This window comes from Tubulanus polymorphus, chromosome 6 (genome assembly GCF_964204645.1).
Source record: "Tubulanus polymorphus chromosome 6, tnTubPoly1.2, whole genome shotgun sequence".
NCBI lineage: Eukaryota > Metazoa > Nemertea > Palaeonemertea > Tubulaniformes > Tubulanidae > Tubulanus > Tubulanus polymorphus.
The window spans coordinates 1,853,542-1,875,768 of record NC_134030.1 but is presented as its reverse complement, the minus strand read 5'-3'; the positions used below and the strand labels follow the sequence as shown (position 1 = coordinate 1,875,768).

At 37.4% G+C, this 22,227-nt stretch overlaps 2 protein-coding genes across 5 annotated transcripts; one reads left to right on the top strand and one right to left on the bottom strand.

Moving 5' to 3' along the window:
- Positions 1 to 654: 654 nt before the first annotated feature.
- LOC141907639 (uncharacterized) lies at positions 655 to 2,306 on the bottom strand. The gene is made up of 5 exons (XM_074797352.1): positions 2,267 to 2,306; positions 1,650 to 1,726; positions 1,354 to 1,569; positions 1,094 to 1,141; positions 655 to 879 (listed from the first exon to the last, which is right to left on the bottom strand). Coding segments are annotated over exons 1-5 (399 nt in total). The 5' UTR covers positions 2,269 to 2,306; the 3' UTR covers positions 655 to 823.
- Positions 2,307 to 3,505: 1,199 nt separating this feature from the next.
- On the top strand, positions 3,506 to 21,545 carry LOC141907255 (transmembrane protein 145-like). Of its 4 annotated transcripts, XM_074796846.1 has the most exons (14): positions 3,506 to 3,639; positions 4,246 to 4,320; positions 4,515 to 4,592; positions 6,278 to 6,529; positions 9,462 to 9,546; positions 9,932 to 10,003; positions 12,653 to 12,802; positions 14,406 to 14,578; positions 14,995 to 15,167; positions 15,283 to 15,403; positions 15,489 to 15,548; positions 16,080 to 16,208; positions 18,129 to 18,227; positions 19,617 to 19,693. In XM_074796846.1, the coding sequence occupies exons 1-13, from the start codon at positions 3,544 to 3,546 to the stop codon at positions 18,192 to 18,194; spliced, it is 1,530 nt and encodes a 509-aa protein (XP_074652947.1). In that variant the 5' UTR covers positions 3,506 to 3,543; the 3' UTR covers positions 18,195 to 18,227; positions 19,617 to 19,693. The 4 variants fall into 4 exon arrangements, with proteins under 4 accessions (XP_074652947.1, XP_074652946.1, XP_074652945.1 ...); XM_074796845.1 differs by lacking the exons at positions 6,278 to 6,529; positions 18,129 to 18,227 and adding an exon at positions 7,431 to 7,676 and having other exon boundaries at positions 19,617 to 21,545; XM_074796844.1 differs by lacking the exon at positions 18,129 to 18,227 and having other exon boundaries at positions 19,617 to 21,545.
- Positions 21,546 to 22,227: the final 682 nt, after the last annotated feature.

Genomic DNA, 22,227 nt, shown 5'->3' with positions numbered 1-22,227 from the left:
TACGTGCCGTCTCTGGCAATCAACGTGCCTCTCATTCTACTCGATTGCCAGAGCAGGCTCATGTTAGTTCACGAAAATTCCGCTAACACTGAGCATAGCGGCAGCACCTAGTAGTATGATAATATTGCGTTAATCATTTTAAATTCATCGTCAGTCACTTTCTGGTTTTTTTTTTGGTATTTAATTGTGATTAAAGTAGAATCCATTTAATTCGGATCATTTGGGACTAACAAAATTCATCCGGTTTACGGGAAATTCGGATTGAAATGAACAAATGGACTGCAAATATTGTCCAGATTAGACCAAAATCTGGATTAAGCCGATCCGATTAAGCGGGTTTGGCTGCACTCCTCCTGTTTTCCCCATCCATATACGATGGCAACGGTTGTAGAATAGGAGATATTCGTATTCTCGGTGAGGTTAAGGTACGAGGTTATGATTGGTAAATCACGACTCGTCGGTCGGGGTCAGTGCATTGAAGAGCCTGACTCCCATGTCGAAAAGACAAAACAAAAACAAACATTCTCTACCAATCGATTAAACCTTTTATTTTATACAGATCTTTTTATACAGATTGATTAGTAAGAAATTTCACAAAAAAATGAACATATATTCATAATAAAAATCAAATTAATTAAAAATTAGGGTTAAGTATCATACAGGAAGTTATTAGTTTGCATACAATTATCTATACGAATTAAACGGATACAGCATTGAATAAATTAGGAGCCATGAAAGATAAAGCGTTAATAAATGGAACATGGAAAAAAGTGTCGGTAATTTCAAATTTGAGTTCAAACAACGGGCGACGATAGTTTCACCGCTAATTGCAGTGAATACATCCGGGTCTTCTTCTGCGATCACGTAATACGCTTTCATCTGTAATAGGAAAAAAAACAAATATCCAATTACCCTGAGTTACAGAAAAAAAATTAACTTTATGTACGGACAACGTGGTGGGTCAGGCCCGATAGTTTAAGGCAGGCTTAAATTACGGTCCTCAGAAATCGAGGGAGAAGTTTAATCACGGGGGTCCCTTTGATTTTGGCGAGGCTTGTAATACATTGTGCGCCCTCAAAAAAAAATCACGTACCTTCATCCATCAGTAAACTCAACAGTTCCTTAGCAACTGCGTCATCAGCTGAAAAATAGAATTGAATATTATATACATGTGCTTTAACGCAGTCTTAATAGACCAAAAATTCGGATATAGAATTCCTTATTGATGTCATTTTTCACTTTTGGGATCTAGTTTTTGAGTCTATAGTTGGAATTAGTTCATTTAGAGAACTGTAGAACTGGATGCGTGTGTGGAAATGTGGATATTGATGTGTTAGACTTTTCAGGACATACCAGGTTCTTCATCTTCTCTGGCCGCTTCAACTTCGGCTGCTTTGCGTTTCATCACTTTCTCAGCGGCGTCGTCGACCAGATTTTGTAGCAATTCGTTTTCTTCCTCACTGCCGCGTTTCTCGAGCGGGTCCGAGGCTCGTTTTTGTAATTCCCAAGCGGCGTCTAAAGCCATCTGTAACGATCTCAAACTCGGCTCTAAGCCGTCCTCTAATCTATCTGAAAATAGAACAACCACGGGACAAGATTCAAGGATCAGTTTCACAAAACAGATACTCGAAGAAGATCTCGTAGACTACCTAGACTATCGCCATGATATTCTGCCATCACCACGGATAGCGCGTATGTCGCGATCAATGCAACGGCTAAAAGTTTCCTGAAAAATGAAATATCAGAAACATAAATGAATTGTTTATAAGAAATATATGATACACATGAAACTCGATAGAAACATATTTTCAATGAAATAAAATCTATGGAGCAGGTTTGATTAGACTTTCGTATGATTTATGGCTACTCAACCTATTTAGGGCCCTTGTCGAAAAAACTTTTGCCAAAAAATAAATGTAGAAAACGTCCATTAGAAACAATGACAAATTTTCGTCGAATTTTTCGAGAAGAAAGAGCCTGATTTTTGCCCCTGGACCCAGTCCTGGGCGATCATAAAGCCTGCAACCAACACCCACAATGATTATGAACTGATCAACAAAAGAGAGGTTTCTACGCGATTCTATATAATATGAGCATTTTCATAAAGAAATTCAGAATAAAATTGAGTCGAAATGTCACTAAAACTTTTTGAGTTTTATTGCGTTATTGCGTTCTTTCTTCATTTGAATTGAATACATCCTACAGTTTATGGAAACTGAAATAATACACGAATCTTTTTTTCTCATTAAAACTAATTTTCACTTACATGTTTGCGATGGATGTTTTACTCTTGTCCTGTACGTCCAGTAAATAACGATCTTTTATTCGATGGTAACTGATTTATATAGGGAAACAAAATGCGTGCGCACGCACTTAACGACGACTTAAAGCAAGTCCGTGCGCGCACAGTTCAACTGGTCAATCGTCACAGACTGAAGGAAATATACAAAACTGAATTCACGTCTTATGACCGGGCGGAATTTCTTTTTCTTCTATGTCGGATTACTTCGCATTTATATATTGCAAAATGTATGAATGTTTTCTAGAGTTTAAATTAGTTCATTTTCAATTAGTTGAATTATATATTGCACAAAATGGATTTCGCTCATTTCAGACCCGCGTCAAAGAGCTTTATTAGAATACATAATGTTATTAGGTTACAGATTATAAAGCGTGACTAATGATTTTACATGTTGATATCTTGATAGAAAAAACAAAAAAGCAAAATCACTTTAGGTTGAAAGGTGAGACGTAACTACCGGATTTGCCGCGCCTCGAACCCGGGTCTACTGTTTGTCCACGCAACGCCCTACCGACCGATCACCGGTCACTCGCTGACACTAATAGTCATCTGTTAATGTTATATATTTCAATTTATCTAATATCAAGAGATGAGTCTATTACTCCTTAAACGGAATCTCGACTCTATCCTGCTAAAACTATGGGTCTGTTCTTGATCTTAAAATATGGAATTGTCTTTTATCAATTGGATTTCATGTTTAATGCTATTATTTTTCACATGTCCGGTCGCGTATCAACCGACCATAGATAGACTGACTCAGTTGGATTTCCTTTTTCGAAGATACGAAAATCTTATTCCTATTTACGACGAATTTCGTTTTAATAATTTATTACTAACACCCGTAGTCTTCATATCACAGCAGGCTGCTACGGAGCCACTCGCGATAATTCGTAGGCAACTTATTTTCGCAATCAGATACCGCGTAATAAAATATGAATTAATTTGATCTAAAAAAACTGAATCAGATTCTATAATTTATAGAAAATATTCACAGAATAATTGAATCACTCATAAAAATAACGCTTGAAAAGCGTTAAAATAAAATGCTAGTGAAAATTTTGAGTTAAGGGTTATTTGGATCTGGTGCTAGGTAACGAGGCGCTGGTAGTAAAGAGTGTATAGCTACACAAGAAATCTGTGTCTTTGTAAAGCGCGATAGCTTGCCTGCCCGGGCAAGTTTTATGCACTCTTGTATGTGGAATACAATATGGCGGAATAGTACACCTCGATTCAACGTCAGAATGCGGGTTTTAACTGTGATTTCGCTGCTATTTTGCGGCTGTTTTATCGGAATAACTAACTCTAAATACGTGAGCGGGCATTTAAAATCAGCTGAGGTAAATTTCAATGTTTCATTAACCGTAATTTCATCTATGAATCGATCGAAATGGCGAGATAACGAAGAAAAGAAGAAAAGTCCTTTCGCTTTCCTGCAAATCCAGACACTACTACAGACTACAGTACACATGGAAAGCGCCTGCCCTTGGTCCTACTCTGCAGAGATGGATGGGGCCTTTTTAGTGTGGGCAAGAGTTGTGTATGAATGATTTCAGGGGTAGGACTTAAACACACAGAGAACTCGCTTAATTCTGATTTTTCAATCCAGATTTTCACGTCATATAGATAGTACCAACAAAGTAGGGCCTAAATGCGGATGAAATATGGTCCATTCAACCTGGGACCATGTTGTACACTATTGTTCATAATTTGGATTTTACTCAATTTGGAGAGATCTGGGTGCAATCCCTAGTCATCAGAATTAAGTGAGTTCTATTAGGCCGGCTACTCACTGTACAGTTGCTACAATGATCCATGGATCCGTGTCTCTGTTGTTGCCCCCTCCACCTGCCAGCCCTCCTCCATCAGTCAGTATAGGCGCTTGATCCTGAATAAAACAATTCATCTCTATCTCACGCTAATTGTATTTTTTGTTATTTTTACAGAACTGGGTTTTCCTAACTAGATTTTGCTTCCTTTCTGAAATTGGTAAAATTCGTTTCAAGTTGTCCTATCCACAGGTAGGCCTAACTAAATATCTATTATTGAGACATCCTGGAGTTTGGTCTTAAAATTCCGTGACAAACATTTCAAATGCCAATTATAGTATGATTTCAGGTTTGAACTGAATGATATTAAAAAGAGTTAAAAACCTTTTTGTGAAACTAGTCGCTGGATCAGACTCAGTTATAACTTTAATTGTGTTGATTTTTAGACTTATGAAGTTCAGAATATACTGATGTATTTTGATTCACCTGGACAGTGGGAGGCCGTCTACAAAAATGATTCAAAGGTTCGTATTCTCAATTCATTTTATCCTTTAAACAACTTAAGATGGGTCGTATTGATAGGGACACATCAAGGGAATAGTTGAAAATATACAATATGTCTTGTTTTCTAAAAATATCATTTTCCAGACATTGAATCATCTTTCTAATTTGAGAAATTATTCTTAAACTCCTTGAAAGTCTTGGAAAATATTTTGAAAATTTCAATCAGTGACAATATACCCTATCAAAACTTCATAAAACACGGTTAGCGCCGCTGAGCTGAAAAACCTGGAAATTCAGGGAATCAGAAAAATCTTTAAAAAATCGGGAAAAACTTTAGGCAAATTTTGCAAAAAAACAGGATTTGGAAAAAACGGGCAAAACTCGGGGTAGGCCCCAATTTGTTAATTGGTAGAAAGTGACCACCTTGTAAAAGGGACCAGTGTGCTATAAAAGATCAAAGATTTACCACACTCCTCCCCCTCCCCCCCCCCCAAGATTCAACTGATGATATTTTCTAAATGTATAAATTTTACGTGCTGCGACGACACAGAACTGCTACCAAAAACTGAGCGTTTTAAACCCGGACGGTGATAACTATCAGATCATACAGTTAACACAACGCGGTAGCTGGTCGGCTGGCTGTATCAGATCTAACCAATCAGGAGTCCCGACACATCACTGCGAGGCCGAACGATCATTCATATCTCAAAGAGATCGATGGTGGTTTATTTGTATTAGTAACTGTGCGAGCACGAAGGTACCAGCAGCGCCCCCTAGTGCCACGATTCATCACCACGCTTGTTGTTATTATTTTATGGCAGCGTTCTGTGTTTTTCCTGCTTTTCGTGTAAAAACATCGTCAAATTTCGATATATTTTCGAAGATCTCAAATTTAAATCGGTTCTCGCAAATTCAGTTTGAAATTTCTAGCGAAATATCAAAATTGACGATGATTTTATGTTACGAATATCTCGGAGTAGAATTGTAGAGTATTGCTTTAAGATACACAAAAATCTGTCACATTTTTGCCCAGTCCAAAAATGGTTTTTAAACAGTTATTCATTTCTACAGCTACCGAAACTACTCGAATACTATCAAGATTCTCACAAAATCAGAATAACATATTTTGAGTTATTGTATTTTAAAGCGATATGTCGAATATTTTTTTATATCAGCATTATGCAGTAATATATAGAATTCCTGCACGCTAAGAATAAAAAGAGTCTGTAATGTCTCCTTGAGCTAGTGCAGTTTATTCAACGTTTCGACTTTATCCTAATAGTCATCTTCGGGAATACTGTATTCCTTGAGCTAGTGTAGTTTGATCAACGTTTCAACTATATCCAAATAGTCATCTTCAGGAATACTGTATTCCTTGAGCTAGGGAGGGTAGTTCATTCAACGTTAGCCATCTTCAGGTATTCATAATTTTGTTAGGCCTTTAACACCCAGGTGCAGATTCAGAAGCACATTTTGACCTGTTAAGTCCGAAAAGGGCATTTTGATATTCAAAAAAGGCAATATAAAGTATACTCCAAAAAGTGTTCTCTCAGCTCAAGGAGACTTTTTGGACTCATTTTATTCTTTAGTGTGGAGGGAGTTTATATAATTGTTAGAACACGAACTCGGAGAGCGTTTCATCGATGGTTTTATATTGTACCGTATTTTGCTTGTTTTTATTTTATTGTCGCTGTCGTCTGCTCAGTCCTGTTGGCAGAAATACACAACGTTAGGCGAATATGATTTAGACGTAACCGATCAAATTTATCGACTCGATAAATTCAATTTTCGCGGTTGTAATTTATACAACACTACGACCGATCAGCTGATACCGTCCGAGGTCGATACGTTACTGACGTCGACCGGCGCCGAGGTGAAATGTGAATTTCGTAGGTCGTTGACTAGTAACCGCGCCCGCTGGTGGTACGTTGTATTAGAGAATTGTCGCTCGTTGAAGGTACAAATGAACCTCGTTTATTGTGTGTTTATTTTTTCGTGCGGCACACTCTCTGTTAACTCATAATTATCATTAATTCCACACAGAATCTCCTTAACTTCTGAATTGTGATCGGTTTTTTATTTAACAAACGGTTTTTTTTTGAGGCAGGAATTTTGTTAATAATGTAAGACTTCATACAGATGTCAATTTCTACAGCCTTGAACCTCTCAGACATTCTTGTTAGTGGTTTCCAGACTGAGAGGGGTGTAAGGTCCAGGCTGAGAGGGGTTCAGGGTCCGGGCTGAGAGGGGTACAGGGTCCGGGCTGAGAGGGGTACAGGGTCTAGGCTGAGAGGGATACAGGGTCCGGGCTGAGAGGGGTACAGTGTCCAGGCTGAGAGGGGTACAGTGTCCAGGCTGAGAGGGGTACAGTGTCCAGGCTGAGAGGGGTACAGTGTCCAGGCTGAGAGGGGTACAGTGTCCAGGCTGAGAGGGGTACAGTGTCCAGGCTGAGAGGGGTACAGTGTCCAGGCTGAGAGGGGTACAGTGTCCAGGCTGAGAGGGGTACAGTGTCCAGGCTGAGAGGGGTACAGTGTCCAGGCTGAGAGTGGTACAGGCTTCTAATTGATATCTAAATTAAGAGTAAAGATGGTTGAAAGTGTAACGTTAACGTTTTAACCTTGTTTTTTTGTGTGAATTTTAATTGTATTTTGAATCCGGAAACAGTTTTTCTTCCTTTTTTTAATTTTGATAATTTATTTTCAAGTTTCAGTTTAACCTCCGACGACAAACTCTAACTGTCATTCTAAACCCTGTCCTGAAGTCACGATTGAGTTTTCAGTAATTTTTTTTCTAAACTTTTTAAATTTTTTTTATTTTCACCCGGCCCCGTGTACGACCTGTGTGTTTGTGTTGTATAGACGTGTGAACAAAAGCGCGCGGCACTCGGAGAGTTCGATGATGACGCCAGCGATCAGATCTACAGTTTAACCCAACGGTCGCATTTTACGAATTGCATCGCCAGTAATTTAACGATATACACGGCCGCAACGCAAAATATACAAATAACGAAAACTAGAAATGTCTGGTGTAACTTTAGTATGGCAGTGATCGGTAGGCGGCCGAGATGGTGGTATGTCGTTATAGAGAACTGTCAATCTATTAAGGTATCACTGCGCTAAAGGGGAACTATCCGAGGGACCAGTTGTACAGTCTAAACAGTGCTCTTAGAATGCATTTAAGCTGCTTGATAAGCTGAATAACCAAAATGAGCTTCGACTGGTCTTAACTTGTTAGATTGGTTATGGAACCACAATGAGTTTAGACTGGTCTTAAGTAGTGGTAGATTGGTTATAGAACCAAAATGAGCTTTGACTGGTCTTAAGTTGTTAGATTGGTTATAAAACTAAAATGAGTTTAGACTGGTCTAAAGTTGTTAGATTGACTATAGAACCAAAATGAGTTTAGACTGGTCTAAAGTTGTTAGATAGGTTATATAGAACCAAAATGAACTTAAACTGGTCTCAAGTTGCTTGATTGGCTGAATAACCAAAATGAGCTTCGACTGATCTGAAGTTGTAAGATTGGTTATAGAACTGAAATGTGCTTAGACTGGTCTTAATTTGGTAGATTAGCTATAAAACTAAAAGGAGAATAGACTGGTCTAAAGTTGTTAGATTAGGTTATATAGAACCAAAATGAGCTTAGACTGGTCTTAAGTTGTTAGATTGGTTATAGAACCAAAATGTGTTTAGACTGGTCTTAAGTTGTTAGATTGACTATAGAACCAAAGTGAGTTTAGACTGGTCCGAAGTTGTTAGATTGGCTGAATAACCAAATGAGCTTCGACTGGTCTTAACTTGTTAGATTGGTTATGGAATCAAAATGAGCTTAGACTGGTCTTAAGTTGTTAGATTGGTTATGGAATCAAAATGAGCTTAGACTGGTCTTAAGTTGTTAGATTGGTTATAGAACTGAAATGTACTTGGTCTTAAGAGTAAATGTCATCAATGAGCTTAAACTCATCTATAAGTTATGAGATTTGCTATAGAACCAAAATGAGTATAAACTGGTGAGTTGACTATACAACTGGCCCCAAGAGTTTATATCGCTCCTATTTTTTATCCATCATTCACTTCACAGCTGAGCTTGCTTAGATGATTGGGCGTCATTTTAGCTTTAATACGACAATATTCAACCGTTGCTTGCCTTCTGCCATTGCATGCCAATATTTCAAATATATATTTTCACTAGTCCTTTTAATAAATTAATTTGTGATATTTTCTAAGCTGTTTAGAATTATGAAAAAAGTCTTTGTTCCATGACTGGAACTAGATATAATTCTACGATAGGTTTTAACTGGTTAAACAGTTTAGGGCTGTTCTTAGAAATATTTGATGTTTGATCCCATTTGGGCTACTGGTTGCTGGATTCTATAATTCTAAATTCCAAGAGATTTACCCTAATCTTAAACTTGAGAAAATATGGTCTTGAAAAACTTGTTACTAAAATGGTATTAGATCAGTCTTAAATGTGCAACTGGCTCCTGTGGAACTGTCTATGAGAGTAGCTATGATCGTAATCAAACTAAGTAATCTAATTCACTACCTAACCGATATGTGCTATTTACTAACAGGACTGTCTATTTGTCTGACTGTCTATTTGTCTGACTGTCTATCTGTCTGTTGCTGTTTTTTGCATGTTCACTCTTTTGTTTTGCATGTTTTACTATTTTCATATTTTTTTTTTAATTGAAGATCTAAAAAGATGATTTCTTGATTAATATCTATAATAAGATCCCAATGTTTAAAATGCTGAAATTAATCTGCTTAATTCATAGAAAATAATTTATTCACGAAAATTGAAATATCTTTGGAATGATTAAATATTTTGTGTAGTTGAACTGTATGGAATATTTATACGATTCTGAAATATTTATGTACATTTTCTAGGGTTTAAATTTAAAATATGAAATATGGATGACAAACGGAGAACCGGGCGATCTGTTTTTCGAACATTTTTCAGCCGACGAATTCTGTAAGTTATTTAAAACTGACATCTATTAAAGTTTGAATCGAAATTTGTTTCCTTTTTAGGAATTTTTCAAATGATTATGTTTACCGGTATTTAAGGTTTCTCATACAGATCTTGGAAATGAGGGAATTCAGGGTATATTTTTCTCCAAGGAATTCGGACCATTTCCTTGAGAAAATCAACGAAATCGTGGAATTCTGACTCTTTTCTTTGAAAATCAGCATACTTTTAGTCAATTTGAATTCCCTGATTTACAAGTCTGATCTGTCTTGAAATCATGTACTGAATACCTTTTTTATTCTACCAAAATTAGTTTTCTTTCTAGGAATTTTTATTATTTCTATACTAAATTGTGAATACGGTATATTCATATTGTTTATCATTACAGATATTCTACAAGTTGATATGGCTTTCTTATTCGCGCATTTATTTCTATTGGGACTCTCTTTATATTTCTCGTGTAAGTATAAAAATGGACACGCATTCTCACCTTGTCACGCACCATCGTGCCGTCATATGCGTTATATACATGTTTGCGTACGTGCCCTTAACAAACTCCATGGAAACGATGAATTAATTTTGATAAATCTAAATATATTCGTTATTCATGAAGGTGTATTTTTGTTAAGCGAGTCATTAGACCGATGGGGGTCATAACAACTGTACAGTGTCCGGTCAACTGGGACAAAACACTGGTCACAAAACATTGTGCCGCATTAATTAAAACTATTGAAATAGTCTAAAACACGGTTCTAAGCCGTGTCGAGTCGTATGTTTATATATATATATATATATATATATATATATATATATATATATATATATAGAATAGAAGATTCATTTTCCTGAGGAAAAGTCTTCTTCAATACAAACCTTAATAATGCGTCGTTCAAATATTGTGCGCTTTATTTAAGAAAACTCATATATCATAATGTTAAATCAAACAAAGTCGTCTATTGTGTCTGGCATCAAATCTGAACTATTTCGAAATTCAGAACCTTTGAAATCGAAAAAAAAAAATCTCGACTTTTCATGATCCAGAACGGTAAATACCGGTCTGTGCAAGTTGGTTTTCTAGTTTTGATCTTGAAATATGTTTTTTTTTCAATCTTGAGATAAGGATTAACCCTCTTATTTATTAGATTGGTGAATTTGGTTTGACACATTATGGTTTTGATTTGTTGTCCCTTACAAATCCACCACACCTGCAGTGAGCAAGCAAAACAGGTGGTTTCATTTCGAAATCAGAAATCATAGTTCAGATTGAAGAATTATTTATTTAAATCGAAGTACATAATTGTGAATATCAGTTGCGATTGGTTTCAACAATCTTCTAACCAGTCTGAACCGGACAGCGTCTGACTATGTAAGCTGTAGAGTCACAAATCCTGTGTATATTTGTGATGAATGAGTGAACGCGATATCGTTCTGTATTCATCTCTATTCAGTTGTTGTCGTGGTTACATTCATTCATTGTCTCAAGCTCCGGGGCCTGCGTCATCGTCATCGTCTATGATTTAATGAATTTATTCGTAAACCAGAACAAAGAATTCCCCGCAGTTTATATAATATATTTATAAACGTATTGACTACTGAGATCACTGTTACTCACTACTCCATTGGTTCCCTTAAAGTGAAATTCAATAATTTCCACGGTAACCGTGTACCTACGACTCCTTGATTCCTTAGAACCTCCTTGAAAATCGAAAATGCTTTTAAATGTGCAGCTTGAAACTCCATTGCCCTTTCAGTGCGTCTACACCGCAGTGCGGTGTATAAATCGTTGATGGATTTTGCTAGTACACCGCGCTGCGGTTTATTGATTTAATTAGTTTTTATCTCTATTGAAAGATGGCAGCACCTGTCAAACATAGTGAGATATTAGTAACTAACGATACACCGCGGTGTAGACGCATTATAGTGCTATTCCCGTTATTCAACACACTAGGATGGAATTTTCCCAAATTTTCACATTTTCTCAAGCACTATAGGGTATTAATAAGTCAGCACGGAAAGGGTTAAACGTGAACAAAATGCCTAAAAACTTTCAATTTTGAGAAATAGGCAATTTTGAATTTACAGTACATTACGCCTAAATCGATACAGTTGGAACCAGGATTCTTTTTATCCAATTATGCGGTTACTGAATTAGGAACTGAGTTTTAGTAGTGTATCGGATAAAAAATCTTTAAAGGCAACATTAAGTGTATTCGAACGCAGTAACTCTCTGTTGACAAAATTAGTTTGGGCACTAAAAAGTCTTACCAGTCCTGCTGGATGCACCCCTGAAATTTATAAAGACTAAATGCATTTTTGATTTGATTGATGAACATGTATATATTGTCAAAGTAGATGATAATGAAAAATTCACACACAGGAACAGTAATCATAGTAATTGCTTAATGTAGTTCACAAGTTTCACATAAAAGATAAACTCAACTTTTTGGTTTTATTGCTATTGGCAACTTCAATGACGACAACAATTCAAACTAAACCGTTTTAAGTTTACACTTTTTCATGAAACTGAGCCCTGAACTGGATTTGAGCTTTTGAATCTGTAAACTGATTGTCTATTATCTGTATTTCCCTAATGAACATATATATACTTGTCCCTGGCAAGTGGACAAGTGTTTAGATCACACCCTGCTTGTACAAGAGTCACAAGTCCTCCTGGATCCAACTCTGAACTGAATTGGAGCTTTTAAATCTGTTTGTCCTGTCCAGTTAGCTCAGTTGGTTGAGTGGAGGACTGGGAACCGAGAGGTCCCTAGTTCGAAACCACCTCTGGGCTCAGTTCCATGGTCATGGCTTAGACTTAAGACCAATCTAAGACCATCTTAGTTCTATAACCAATCTAACAACTTAAGACCGGTCTTAAAATTTAAGACCATTTTTGGACTTAAGTCTCAACTGAGGAACCAGCCCCAGGTGTTGGCTGTCAAGGCACATACATGGACTAAGCTCTGCTAACTTAGTCCGGTTATGAGCCATATAAAAAGGCCCTGGCCGTCTCTTAAGACCCACTAGGGTTACACTGAAACTAATTGCAGTTGGGACGTAAAACACTTCTAAACTTGTAAACTGATTGTATATTTGTTTGTATTTATAGACGTTCTGGCTGACAGACAGTTATTCCACACAACGTATAAGATGTATCTGGCCGCGTTATCTTGTGAAGTGTTCAGTTTGATTATAATGTGTTGCGCTTACGGAGTTTACGCTCAATCAGGGGTCGAAAATAGAGCCGCAAAATATATCGGTAAATATTCATATCAACCCTTACCCGCGGTCCGTAGCTGCCCAGCAGAATAGAAAGGAACTGATTTCAAATCATTTCAAAGCTTAGCGGGTTGATGGAAAAAACCTGCTTGATAATGCCCTCAGTGGTGCTTAGAGGGTGAAGGGGAACCTGCTTATACCGCCCTAAGTGGAGTTCAGAGGGTTGAGGGTACCCTGTAGTAATACTGCCCTGAGTGGTGCTCGTTGGTTGAGGGGAACCTGCTGATACTGCCCTGAGTGGCGTTCAGCAGGTTGAGGGTACCCTGTAGTAATACTGCCCTGAGTGGTGCTCGTTGGTTGAGGGGAACCTGCTGATACTGCCTGAGTGGTGTTCAGCAGGTTGAGGGTACCCTGTAGTAATACTGCCCTGAGTGGCGTTCAGCAGGTTGAGGGTACCCTGTAGTAAATCTGCCCTGTTTGTGGAGAAACCTGTTAACCCGAAGTCTGGCGTTGATCAGAATGTGTTGTTTATTAGCTAGTTTAGACACTGTATCTCATTAACATCAGCTCTTTCACTCTATTAATCTTTCGTCCCTACGTGCGTGCATGCGTACTGCGGTCATTGTTAAACGGTGTTGCTAAGCTACTAAAGCGTCTGTCGTCTGCAGAGAGATCGGTTTAAAAAACTGGCGCAGTCGGACGTCGTTGCTCACTCCGTTCTTATCAGTATACACATTGCACATATTTACCTAGTGTATACCCTTGTGTATACCCTAATGATTACCCTTGTGTATACCCCTATGAAGACCTTTCTGTATATTTTTGTGTATGATATTGTGTATACCCTTGTGTATACCCCTATGAAGACCCTTGCGTATACCCTAATGAATACTTATAGTTTTGTGTATGATATTGTGTATACCCTTGTGTATACCCTAATGAATACTGTCGTGTATACTACGACGTGTATACCCTTGTGTATGATTTTGTGTATACCCTTGTGTATGATTTTGTGTATACCCTTGTGTATGATATTGTGTATACCCTTGTGTATGATATTGTGTATACCCTTGTGTATGATATTGTGTATACCCTTGTGTATACCCTTGTGTATGATATTGTGTATACCCTTGTGTATACCCTAATGAATACTGTCGTGTATACTACGACGTGTATACCCATGCAAACTGCGTTAAACGTATCGTCTGAGAGATTTACCTTACGTCAATAAATCGTGAAATGATGAAGCACGACTCGGCTGGTGATATGTGCAAATATCAATCTGAAGCGTTTTCGCTGAAGGTTTGTTATTTCACCTGAGAAATTTACGAATACGATATATATCATCATTCCTTGTATTACATAACGTGGAATTCCTCGTTATTGAAATGTGATAATTCGAAAATTGAAGTGATTATTAGCGCCGTAAATGTTTGCGTTGTTACCTAGCAGCCATCGCCGCCCGAGGCTCTTTGATTTTGGGGTTAAAAAGATGATGTATTGTTTCTCCTAATCGACCCGGTCTGTGTATGTAAGCTGCAATAAAATTTGTAATCAGTTTCATGTTTATTTTATCATTGTCAAAATATCATCTACGTTTTTGTCGACAAATAAATTATAATTTGTATTTAATTATTTTCAAGGTCGCGTGTTTGAATCCGGCGGCGTACTCACGTTCGAGTTGATGTTGATTCTTCTCGCGAAAGGTTACACCGTCACCAGGGGGCGTTTATCGCAGTCAGGAACAATCAAAGTTACCGTATTTATGACGGCCTATATCATCATCTACGTCGTTCTTTTCATCTACGAAGCATTCGTAAGTTGACAGTTAAAACCGTCATTTTGACGTTTATTCAAATTTTTGAAATATGAACCGATATAGAGGAAAATCTCCCAGTTTCACTAAAAAAAGTTAAAACTCTTAAAATTGTTTTAATTTCTTCATTAATTCGGTTTATCTTGAATCAATTTCATCCAAACAGTGAAATTGGGTCCTGAGCTACCGAATCTGTTAACGCTGCTTTGCAGCTATCTTTAATTTCGTAAATCTATTTCTACGAACAGTTTTCGATCCTTGTATCGTGTTCACAAAAACGTTTAACTCTTCAAATCAATTTAATTTCTTCGTTAATTCAGTTGATCTTAGCGGTAAAACTTGGGCTACAGAAAAAAACCTGTTATCACTGCTTTGCAGCTATATTTAATTGTATTAATATTTATTTCTATGAACAGTTCTTCGATCCTGGTTTAGTGTTATACACGTATGAAAGCGTTCCCGGCTACGGTTTAATCGTTCTACGAATTCTCGCCTGGATCTGGTTCACTGTATCAGTTTTCTTCACGTTGAAACATTACCAGGAAAAAGGAAAATTCTATTTCCCGTTTTACATATTTTATACAATCTGGTAAGTCGTCACTTTGCTCAAGTCTCAATTTGTATTTCTAGTTCAATTTACTAAGCGTAAGTCGTCACTTTACAGAAGTCTAGTCCGAGTCATAATTTCTTGTTTTTTTCCCCAGGTTTTGGGCTGGCCCGATTATTATATTGGTTGCTATGACACAGATGAAACCGTGGGTGCGTGAAAAGGTTGTCAACGGTGTTGAAAACTGCGTCATTTTCTGCGGTTATCTGTTTTTCATCGTAAGTGTCCGAAATTCTGTTATCCAATCACCGAGATAATTCAAAATACCGTCAGTTAATTATTTCCATGGTGACTTTGTTACAGATTTTAACCCGTCCGTCTGCTGCCAACAATAACTTTCCATTCCACGTACGGACAGCTCAGGTACGTCATTCGCCTTACTGGTATTCACACTGTTTTCTCTAGAAATTGATGGACAATGTGACCATTCAGCTGGAAATCAGGGAAAAGTCAGGGATTTTTCTTTTCTTTACAAAGTCAGGAAATATTTAGGTTATATCGTAAAAAAAAGCCAAAAATCAGAAAAAAGCCAGGGCAATATGTTGAGATTGCTAGATGTGTTAAATCAATCAGTTTCCATCTATGTCTTACATATTTGACTATGTTAATTGATCTGATTCTTAGCAGATCAGATCAGAGAAAACAACATGTCAGGGAATAGTCAGGGATAAAAGCAAATCGAATAAAAGTGGCCATCCTGCTTTTGTATAATCACTTAGATAAATCCTAGAATAGATCGACCCGGGCTGAAATAAATATAAAGCATGATTACTTTATTGGCTGGAAATGTCATCAAGGCGCTCTAGAACGATGCAGGCATGGGTTCTACTGTAGGAGAGTCTAACTATGTAACAAATAACATATTGATTTTGTTTTCTTGAATTGTTTTTATAGATAGCTATAGTGAACGATCAAGCGTTAGCAGATTTTCCGTCGAACCCTTATTCCGACGCTCCGTCGCGACCGAACTTCACTGATCTATTTGTGGTGTCTGATAACGGTGGAAACCCGATACCTCAACGGGTAAGAACTGTTTAACTCTTCATCTCTTTCTCTCTTGTCTCTTCGAACTTAACCGTAACTGTTTTATAGACTTGCGAACCTGGATCCAGTTTCGCAAAACCCGTTATTATAACAGTGTATGCTGGTATTTTTAAGGGGCTGACCTCATTGTTAAGTGTATCACATGGTGGTCGCTGAAATAGCAAGGCTTTCTTTCGATCTTCCAAAAAAAAAACAGAAACTTAAGCTTAATTTTGGTTTAATCTTCTTCTGGTAGGGTGGCTGATTTTCAGATCGAGGAATGGATATAAAAATGAAAGTGGTGGCCGCCCCCTAAAACCGGTTTATGGAGAACACTGATTAAGTCAATTCAAATTTCTATTTTTAGGCCTATCTTAAATCAGTTTTGGAATTAATCCTTTTCGTGAAACTGGGTGCGGTGTCACAAAAAATAGACTCAAATTGTTGGTTTTATCGCATTTGGCAACTTCATGTTTTCGATGAGGGCAAAACAAATCTTAAGCTTTTTCATGAAATCGAACCCTATGGGTATAGTTTAATGAACCAAAAAATTCTGAATAGATTAATAATTAGATACGGCTCGGGGGCCTCATAATTTCCCTCAACTTTGATACACGTATTTAGTGTAAACCTGTGATTGGCTCGTGGGTGAGTCATATAGAACTGGTTCAGAAGCTATTAACATTTCTACCAGGAATATATAACCATTAAATTCATACACCGCATACAACATAAACCATGTATTACACGTATATAACTATTGAATTAGTTTTAGTTATGTTTCACTGATTGTGACCTATCCATAAACGTTAAGACAGATAGTACTTTGAATATTGACTAGATTTATTTTGAGTACAAGCTTTCGCTACAAGTGCGCATTGTAGCAACATCACGTAAATGAGTACCAGTCAATGCTGAAACAACAGTATTTATAGGTAGTTTCAGATATTGTTTCTACATTGACTGGTACTCATTCACCTGATGAAGCTGCTATGTGCACTAGTAGTGAACGCTCGAACTTCACATAAATCTAGTTAACCTGCAAAGTACTATTTGTCTCTACATTTATTGAACTCTAGGTGTTTACGAAGAGTGTACTTTATTACAGTGTCTATGTCTATAGTGAAGTTTGTCACTCTCTGAGACACCTCACATGTTATATATTAACTATAGAATATAGATTAGATGAATAGTTTTATACGCAGGTGATTCAGATTCCTCATGTATTCTACTAACAGAGGGTAGGCCTATCACTTTCCTTCAGGAAAAAATCTGTCCATTTTAAAACTTCTTAAAAATATGTGGTTACGTTATTGAACATTGTAACAAAGTCTGTCCGTTGGTCTAAAATGTACTGACATGTGCATGTAGCGTGTAACGTGTACATGTAGCTGGTGACATGTGCATGTAGCGTGTAACATGTACATGTAGCTGGTGACATGTGCATGTAGCGTGTAACGTGTACATGTAGCTGGTGACATGTGCATGTAGCGTGTAACGTGTACATGTAGCTGGTGACATGTGCATGTAGCGTGTAACATGTACATGTAGCTGGTGACATGTGCATGTAGCGTGTAACGTGTACATGTAGCGTGTAACGAGTACATGTAGCTGGTGACATGTGCATGTAGCGTGTTACATGTACATGTAGCTGGTGACATGTGCATGTAGCGTGTAACGTGTACATGTAGCTGGTGACATGTGCATGTAGTGTGTAACATGTACATGTAGCTGGTGACATGTGCATGTAACGTGTACATGAAGCTGGTGACATGTGCATGTAGCGTGTAACATGTACATGTAGCTGGTGACATGTGCATGTACCCTGTGTAACATGCATATAATGTCACATGTATACAGTGTTTGTTAGTGATGATGACTGTGTATTTATATTGTATTGTTTATATATACGTCTCTAAGCGTCCCGAGGAAGACAGTGGGGGGAGTATGTGTTATCGTACCCTGTTAGAGGTAGATGATGATTAACTATAGAGAGATGAGGAGAAGGAGGAAGAGGAGGTAAGATGACAAACCTCTTCTATACGTCAATTATAATTCGTGTCAGGTTCTTTACGGTTTATATTGTTTCCATCATCCAATTACCCTGTGGATTAGTTCCTACTATAAACTCCTCCCTCTCCTTCCCTTCAGTGGCTCCGGCCTCAGTTCCTAAATACCACTCTGAGTACCACTCTGAGTACTACTCCGGTCTCACTCTTGAGTACCACTCTGAGTACTACTCCGGTCTCACTCTTGAGTACCACTCTGAGTACCACTCTGAGTACCACTCTGAGTACCACTCTGAGTACTACTCTGGTCTCACTCGTGAGTACCACTCTGAGTACAACTCTGAGTACCACCCTGAGTACAACTCTAAGTACCACTCTGAGTACTAAACTGCTCTCACTCTGAGTACTACTCTGGTCTCACAGCACCACCGATGCTGGGAAGAGTGGGGTTGAAATTGTACTGCCCTCAGAGACACTATCTGAGCGTTTGTGGTGATGTGAAATTTAATCTTCCATGTTTCATCTAAAAATAACTGGATCCTGGTAACAGCGGTAAGCTGTATAATTCACCCACGGTGATTGGATGATTGATGTTTTAATTTTGGATTTTGGATCAGTCCTCGCTTGCCAGGGTCTCTTTCTATCTAATTCTACATTGAACATGAAACTGGACCCTGGCATGCGAGGATTTTTTATAATAATTTTGGTGTTAGAATCAATATTTATCCGAATTTTAAGAAAATTAGTTCATACGGATTTTGGGTGATTTTTAACATCTTGGAAAAAAGGTCGTGTAGTCGATATTATAAAGACATAAATTTTACTAGAAAAATTTTTTAAAATTCATTCTCGATTAAAGAGAAAAATATTTGATAACCTTTTCTTCGTCTCATCACTTTCACTCTTTAGTTCCACCCAACTTTCTACCAGATATAAAATCTTAATAATCTCTTTAATTTCGCCCTTTGTATCTCCAGTAGTCTATCATAGAATTCTCTCTTCATCATCAAAACCACCTGCGGCATGCGCATTACTAAATGTTGTTGCTATAGAAATCTGTTTTTAGCGCTTAATAAGAACGCACGAAAAAGATACAATATTGAATAAATAGCCTAACGAACAATTTAATCGAAATATTGAGTTTAATTTAGAGTTTGAGTTTGTTAAGTGTTATTAATTTTTTTGCTCTACTAATACAGGGTATTGATAACTCATAAACCTTCCTACGTCTCATCGGACTGATTTCAACAGTCTCTCCCAACATCCTGTGAGTCGATTCGATATCGAAATATCGCAGGAATGATTTTTGTTTTACGCACTGCTTTAAATGTGCTTCCTCTCTCTCTCTCAATTCTCTCTCTCAGATATCTCAGTTTTAAGATGTATTTTCTATTTGCAGACGGCAGCCGTCAACATCGATGCATTCCCGCACGAGAAAGAAAGCGATATATTCGACCATTTTACAGTAGCGCCACCTGCCAGCTGAATATTAATTATATCGATTATTCACATATACTTGTACATAAGATTTCTCATGAATATTTTGAAGCACGTAATCGACAATCCTAAGTTGAGAGTTGAAATTAGTTTTCGAAATGAATCAAGAGTATGGTATGGGTATAGTACCGACAGATTATACTGCGGTAAACTTTGCCTAACACTGAAAAACTGGAACTGGCAAAAATTAACCAGAGGTAAATGGAGTCTGAGTTAAAGAAAGGAAAATAACGTTAGGAAGTCAGAAAAATGATTTTGCTTTTGTCCCAAGTTAGTAAAAGCTTTCAGTGCTGACTAGTTGATACCCCAAACAGCTGGAGATGGATTTGAAATAATTCCACCTCAGTTTGTTGAATAACAGACATACGGCTTTAGTGCGTCTACTCCGCACTGCGGTGTATTGTTGGTTCCTGATATTTCACTTAGTCCTCTACAGTCTGATTTGGGCGAGGTTTACTGTATTTATTTTTGAAAATTTCTGTTATTTGTCGACAACATTTCATTTGAAATATAAAAATCCACGCCCCCTAATTGTACATAGACTTTGAAATATCGGTATTTCAAAAATATCGCTCAAAATAAGTATTTAGTATGAATTTATTTTATATTACGTATTTATGTGTAAATTCTTTATAATACTCTTGAGTTAGTGTTTGAACGGTGCTGGGAATTGCATTGATACTAATAACCCTCCCCTCATCCCTGGAATACGGATGGGGATCCCTCCCCTCATCCCGGGGGTTACTGGAATACGGATGGGGGATCCCTCCCTCATCCCGGGGGTTACTGGAATATGGATGGGGATCCCTCCCCTTATCCCTGGGGGTCACAGGAATATGGAGGGGATAGCAATGTGTGTGGCACAACTAGTCCTTTAAATGATTGTGCTTTTTGTTGTAAAGTACCTCGAAGAATCTGAATAGTTTTTATCTCTTCCTCTGCTGCACCTCTCGCCTATAAGGGTTCAACTTGCACCTTTCACCGATTTTAATTTTTCGGGTTTATGATTGCGGGGACTTTGGTTTAAGAATATCATCCGACATCCTTGATGTGAATTGTATGTTTATAATAGTGGGGATCGTTTAAAAGTGGGTAAAGCTTCTCCCTGTATATGTACATAATGCTTTGTGTAAGTAAATATATCTGGCCTGCAACCCGTGTTTACTGTAAAACCGGTTTCTGAGATTATTTATATTTCCGTCCAATATTATAATATTAATATTAATGATAATATATTGATATTATTCTTCATTGACAATGCATTCATAATTTCATTTTTGCGCTCCGCGTTATTTGAACTTAATAATAGATCAATTAATTTTAATACTGAATTTTCAATAAGAAAACTCTCTTTTCTTCTATAAAGTTAAGTATCGTTGTTTTTTTTTCGATTTATTATTCTTTTTACGAAAAATGACCCAAATTTCTTCTGCGTTTTTATTACATTGTTATTTCAGTATTCTAATATTATATATTCATGTTTGTTGATGCTATGAGGCTGCGTGCCTGTGTTTTCTCCTTTTTTAAAACCTATAGAAAATGGTTTTTAATTCAGAATTTTCGTTCTCCACAAAAACATACTGTTCGACATTTCATTTTTTTCTACAAGGCAGGATATGACATTTGATTTAATATCGTATACATGTATTGAAAGGCTTCAAACGACTGATACCTTGTTTCTCTCATTTCTGATGTTATAGAAATGAGCTGATTACAAATTTTATTGCATCGTAAAAAAAGACCGGGCCGATCGGGAGAAACAAGGTATCATTTCCTTTTAGTCTAAAATGTGTTTCACCGATTGAAATAAACTTTATCATATTATATGAAGCACAAATAAAGTGAGGTTTCTTGAATTTATTTTTGTTCCATTAAGAACATTAGGACTCATGTTTTCAGCACCAGGGCCACCGACAATCAATAGCAATGATGGTGTGGACCGCACTGTATATATCCAGACCTAACTGATGATGACTGTACTGATAGTATAAGGAGGATGTACAGGGTTGTCCCAGGTTCGAACCCAGTAATTACTGATACTGATTCAGAGTAGTAGTCCTAATTCCGAGTAATTACTGATAGTGATGCAGAGTTGTCCTAATTCTGAATAGAGGATGTACAGTGGAGTCAAGGTTCGAACCCAGTAATTACTGATAGTGATGCAGAGTGCCGGTCCTCATGATGCTGATTAGAGGATGTACAGGGGCCACACTACACCGTCCAGTGCTGCAGCTATGCTCAACATTAGCGAATTTTTCACACACTAACGGGAATCGACTCTGGCAATCTAGGAGAGTCTCTGGCAATCTAGGAGAGTCTATTGCCAGAGTAAGTTCGTGTTAGTTTATGCAAAATCCGCAAATCTCGATCATAGCGGCAGCACCGTACAGCGTGACAATCTATGGTAAACTCTAGGACTTCTCCAAAACAATTACACCGTATACTCCGTGATCAGCATGTGCAAGAGACAGAATTTAGGCTAAATAATAACCCGTTATACATTAATTTTAGAC

What these genes read in the sequence shown, in the direction of transcription:
- LOC141907639 (XM_074797352.1), bottom strand. An exon ending in CAGAGAAGATGAAGAACCTG is followed by an intron (nt 1,142 to 1,353) that starts GTATGTCCTGAA and finishes TCTATTTTTCAG; the next exon opens with CTGATGACGCAGTTGCTAAG. An exon ending in GAGTTTACTGATGGATGAAG is followed by an intron (nt 880 to 1,093) that starts GTACGTGATTTT and finishes TTCCTATTACAG; the next exon opens with ATGAAAGCGTATTACGTGAT.
- LOC141907255 (XM_074796844.1), top strand. Translation starts at nt 3,544, where the DNA reads ATGCGGGTTTTAACTGTGATTTCGCTGCTATTTTGCGGCTGTTTTATC. An exon ending in TCAAGTTGTCCTATCCACAG is followed by an intron (nt 4,321 to 4,514) that starts GTAGGCCTAACT and finishes GTTGATTTTTAG; the next exon opens with ACTTATGAAGTTCAGAATAT. An exon ending in TTTTCATCTACGAAGCATTC is followed by an intron (nt 14,579 to 14,994) that starts GTAAGTTGACAG and finishes TTCTATGAACAG; the next exon opens with TTCTTCGATCCTGGTTTAGT.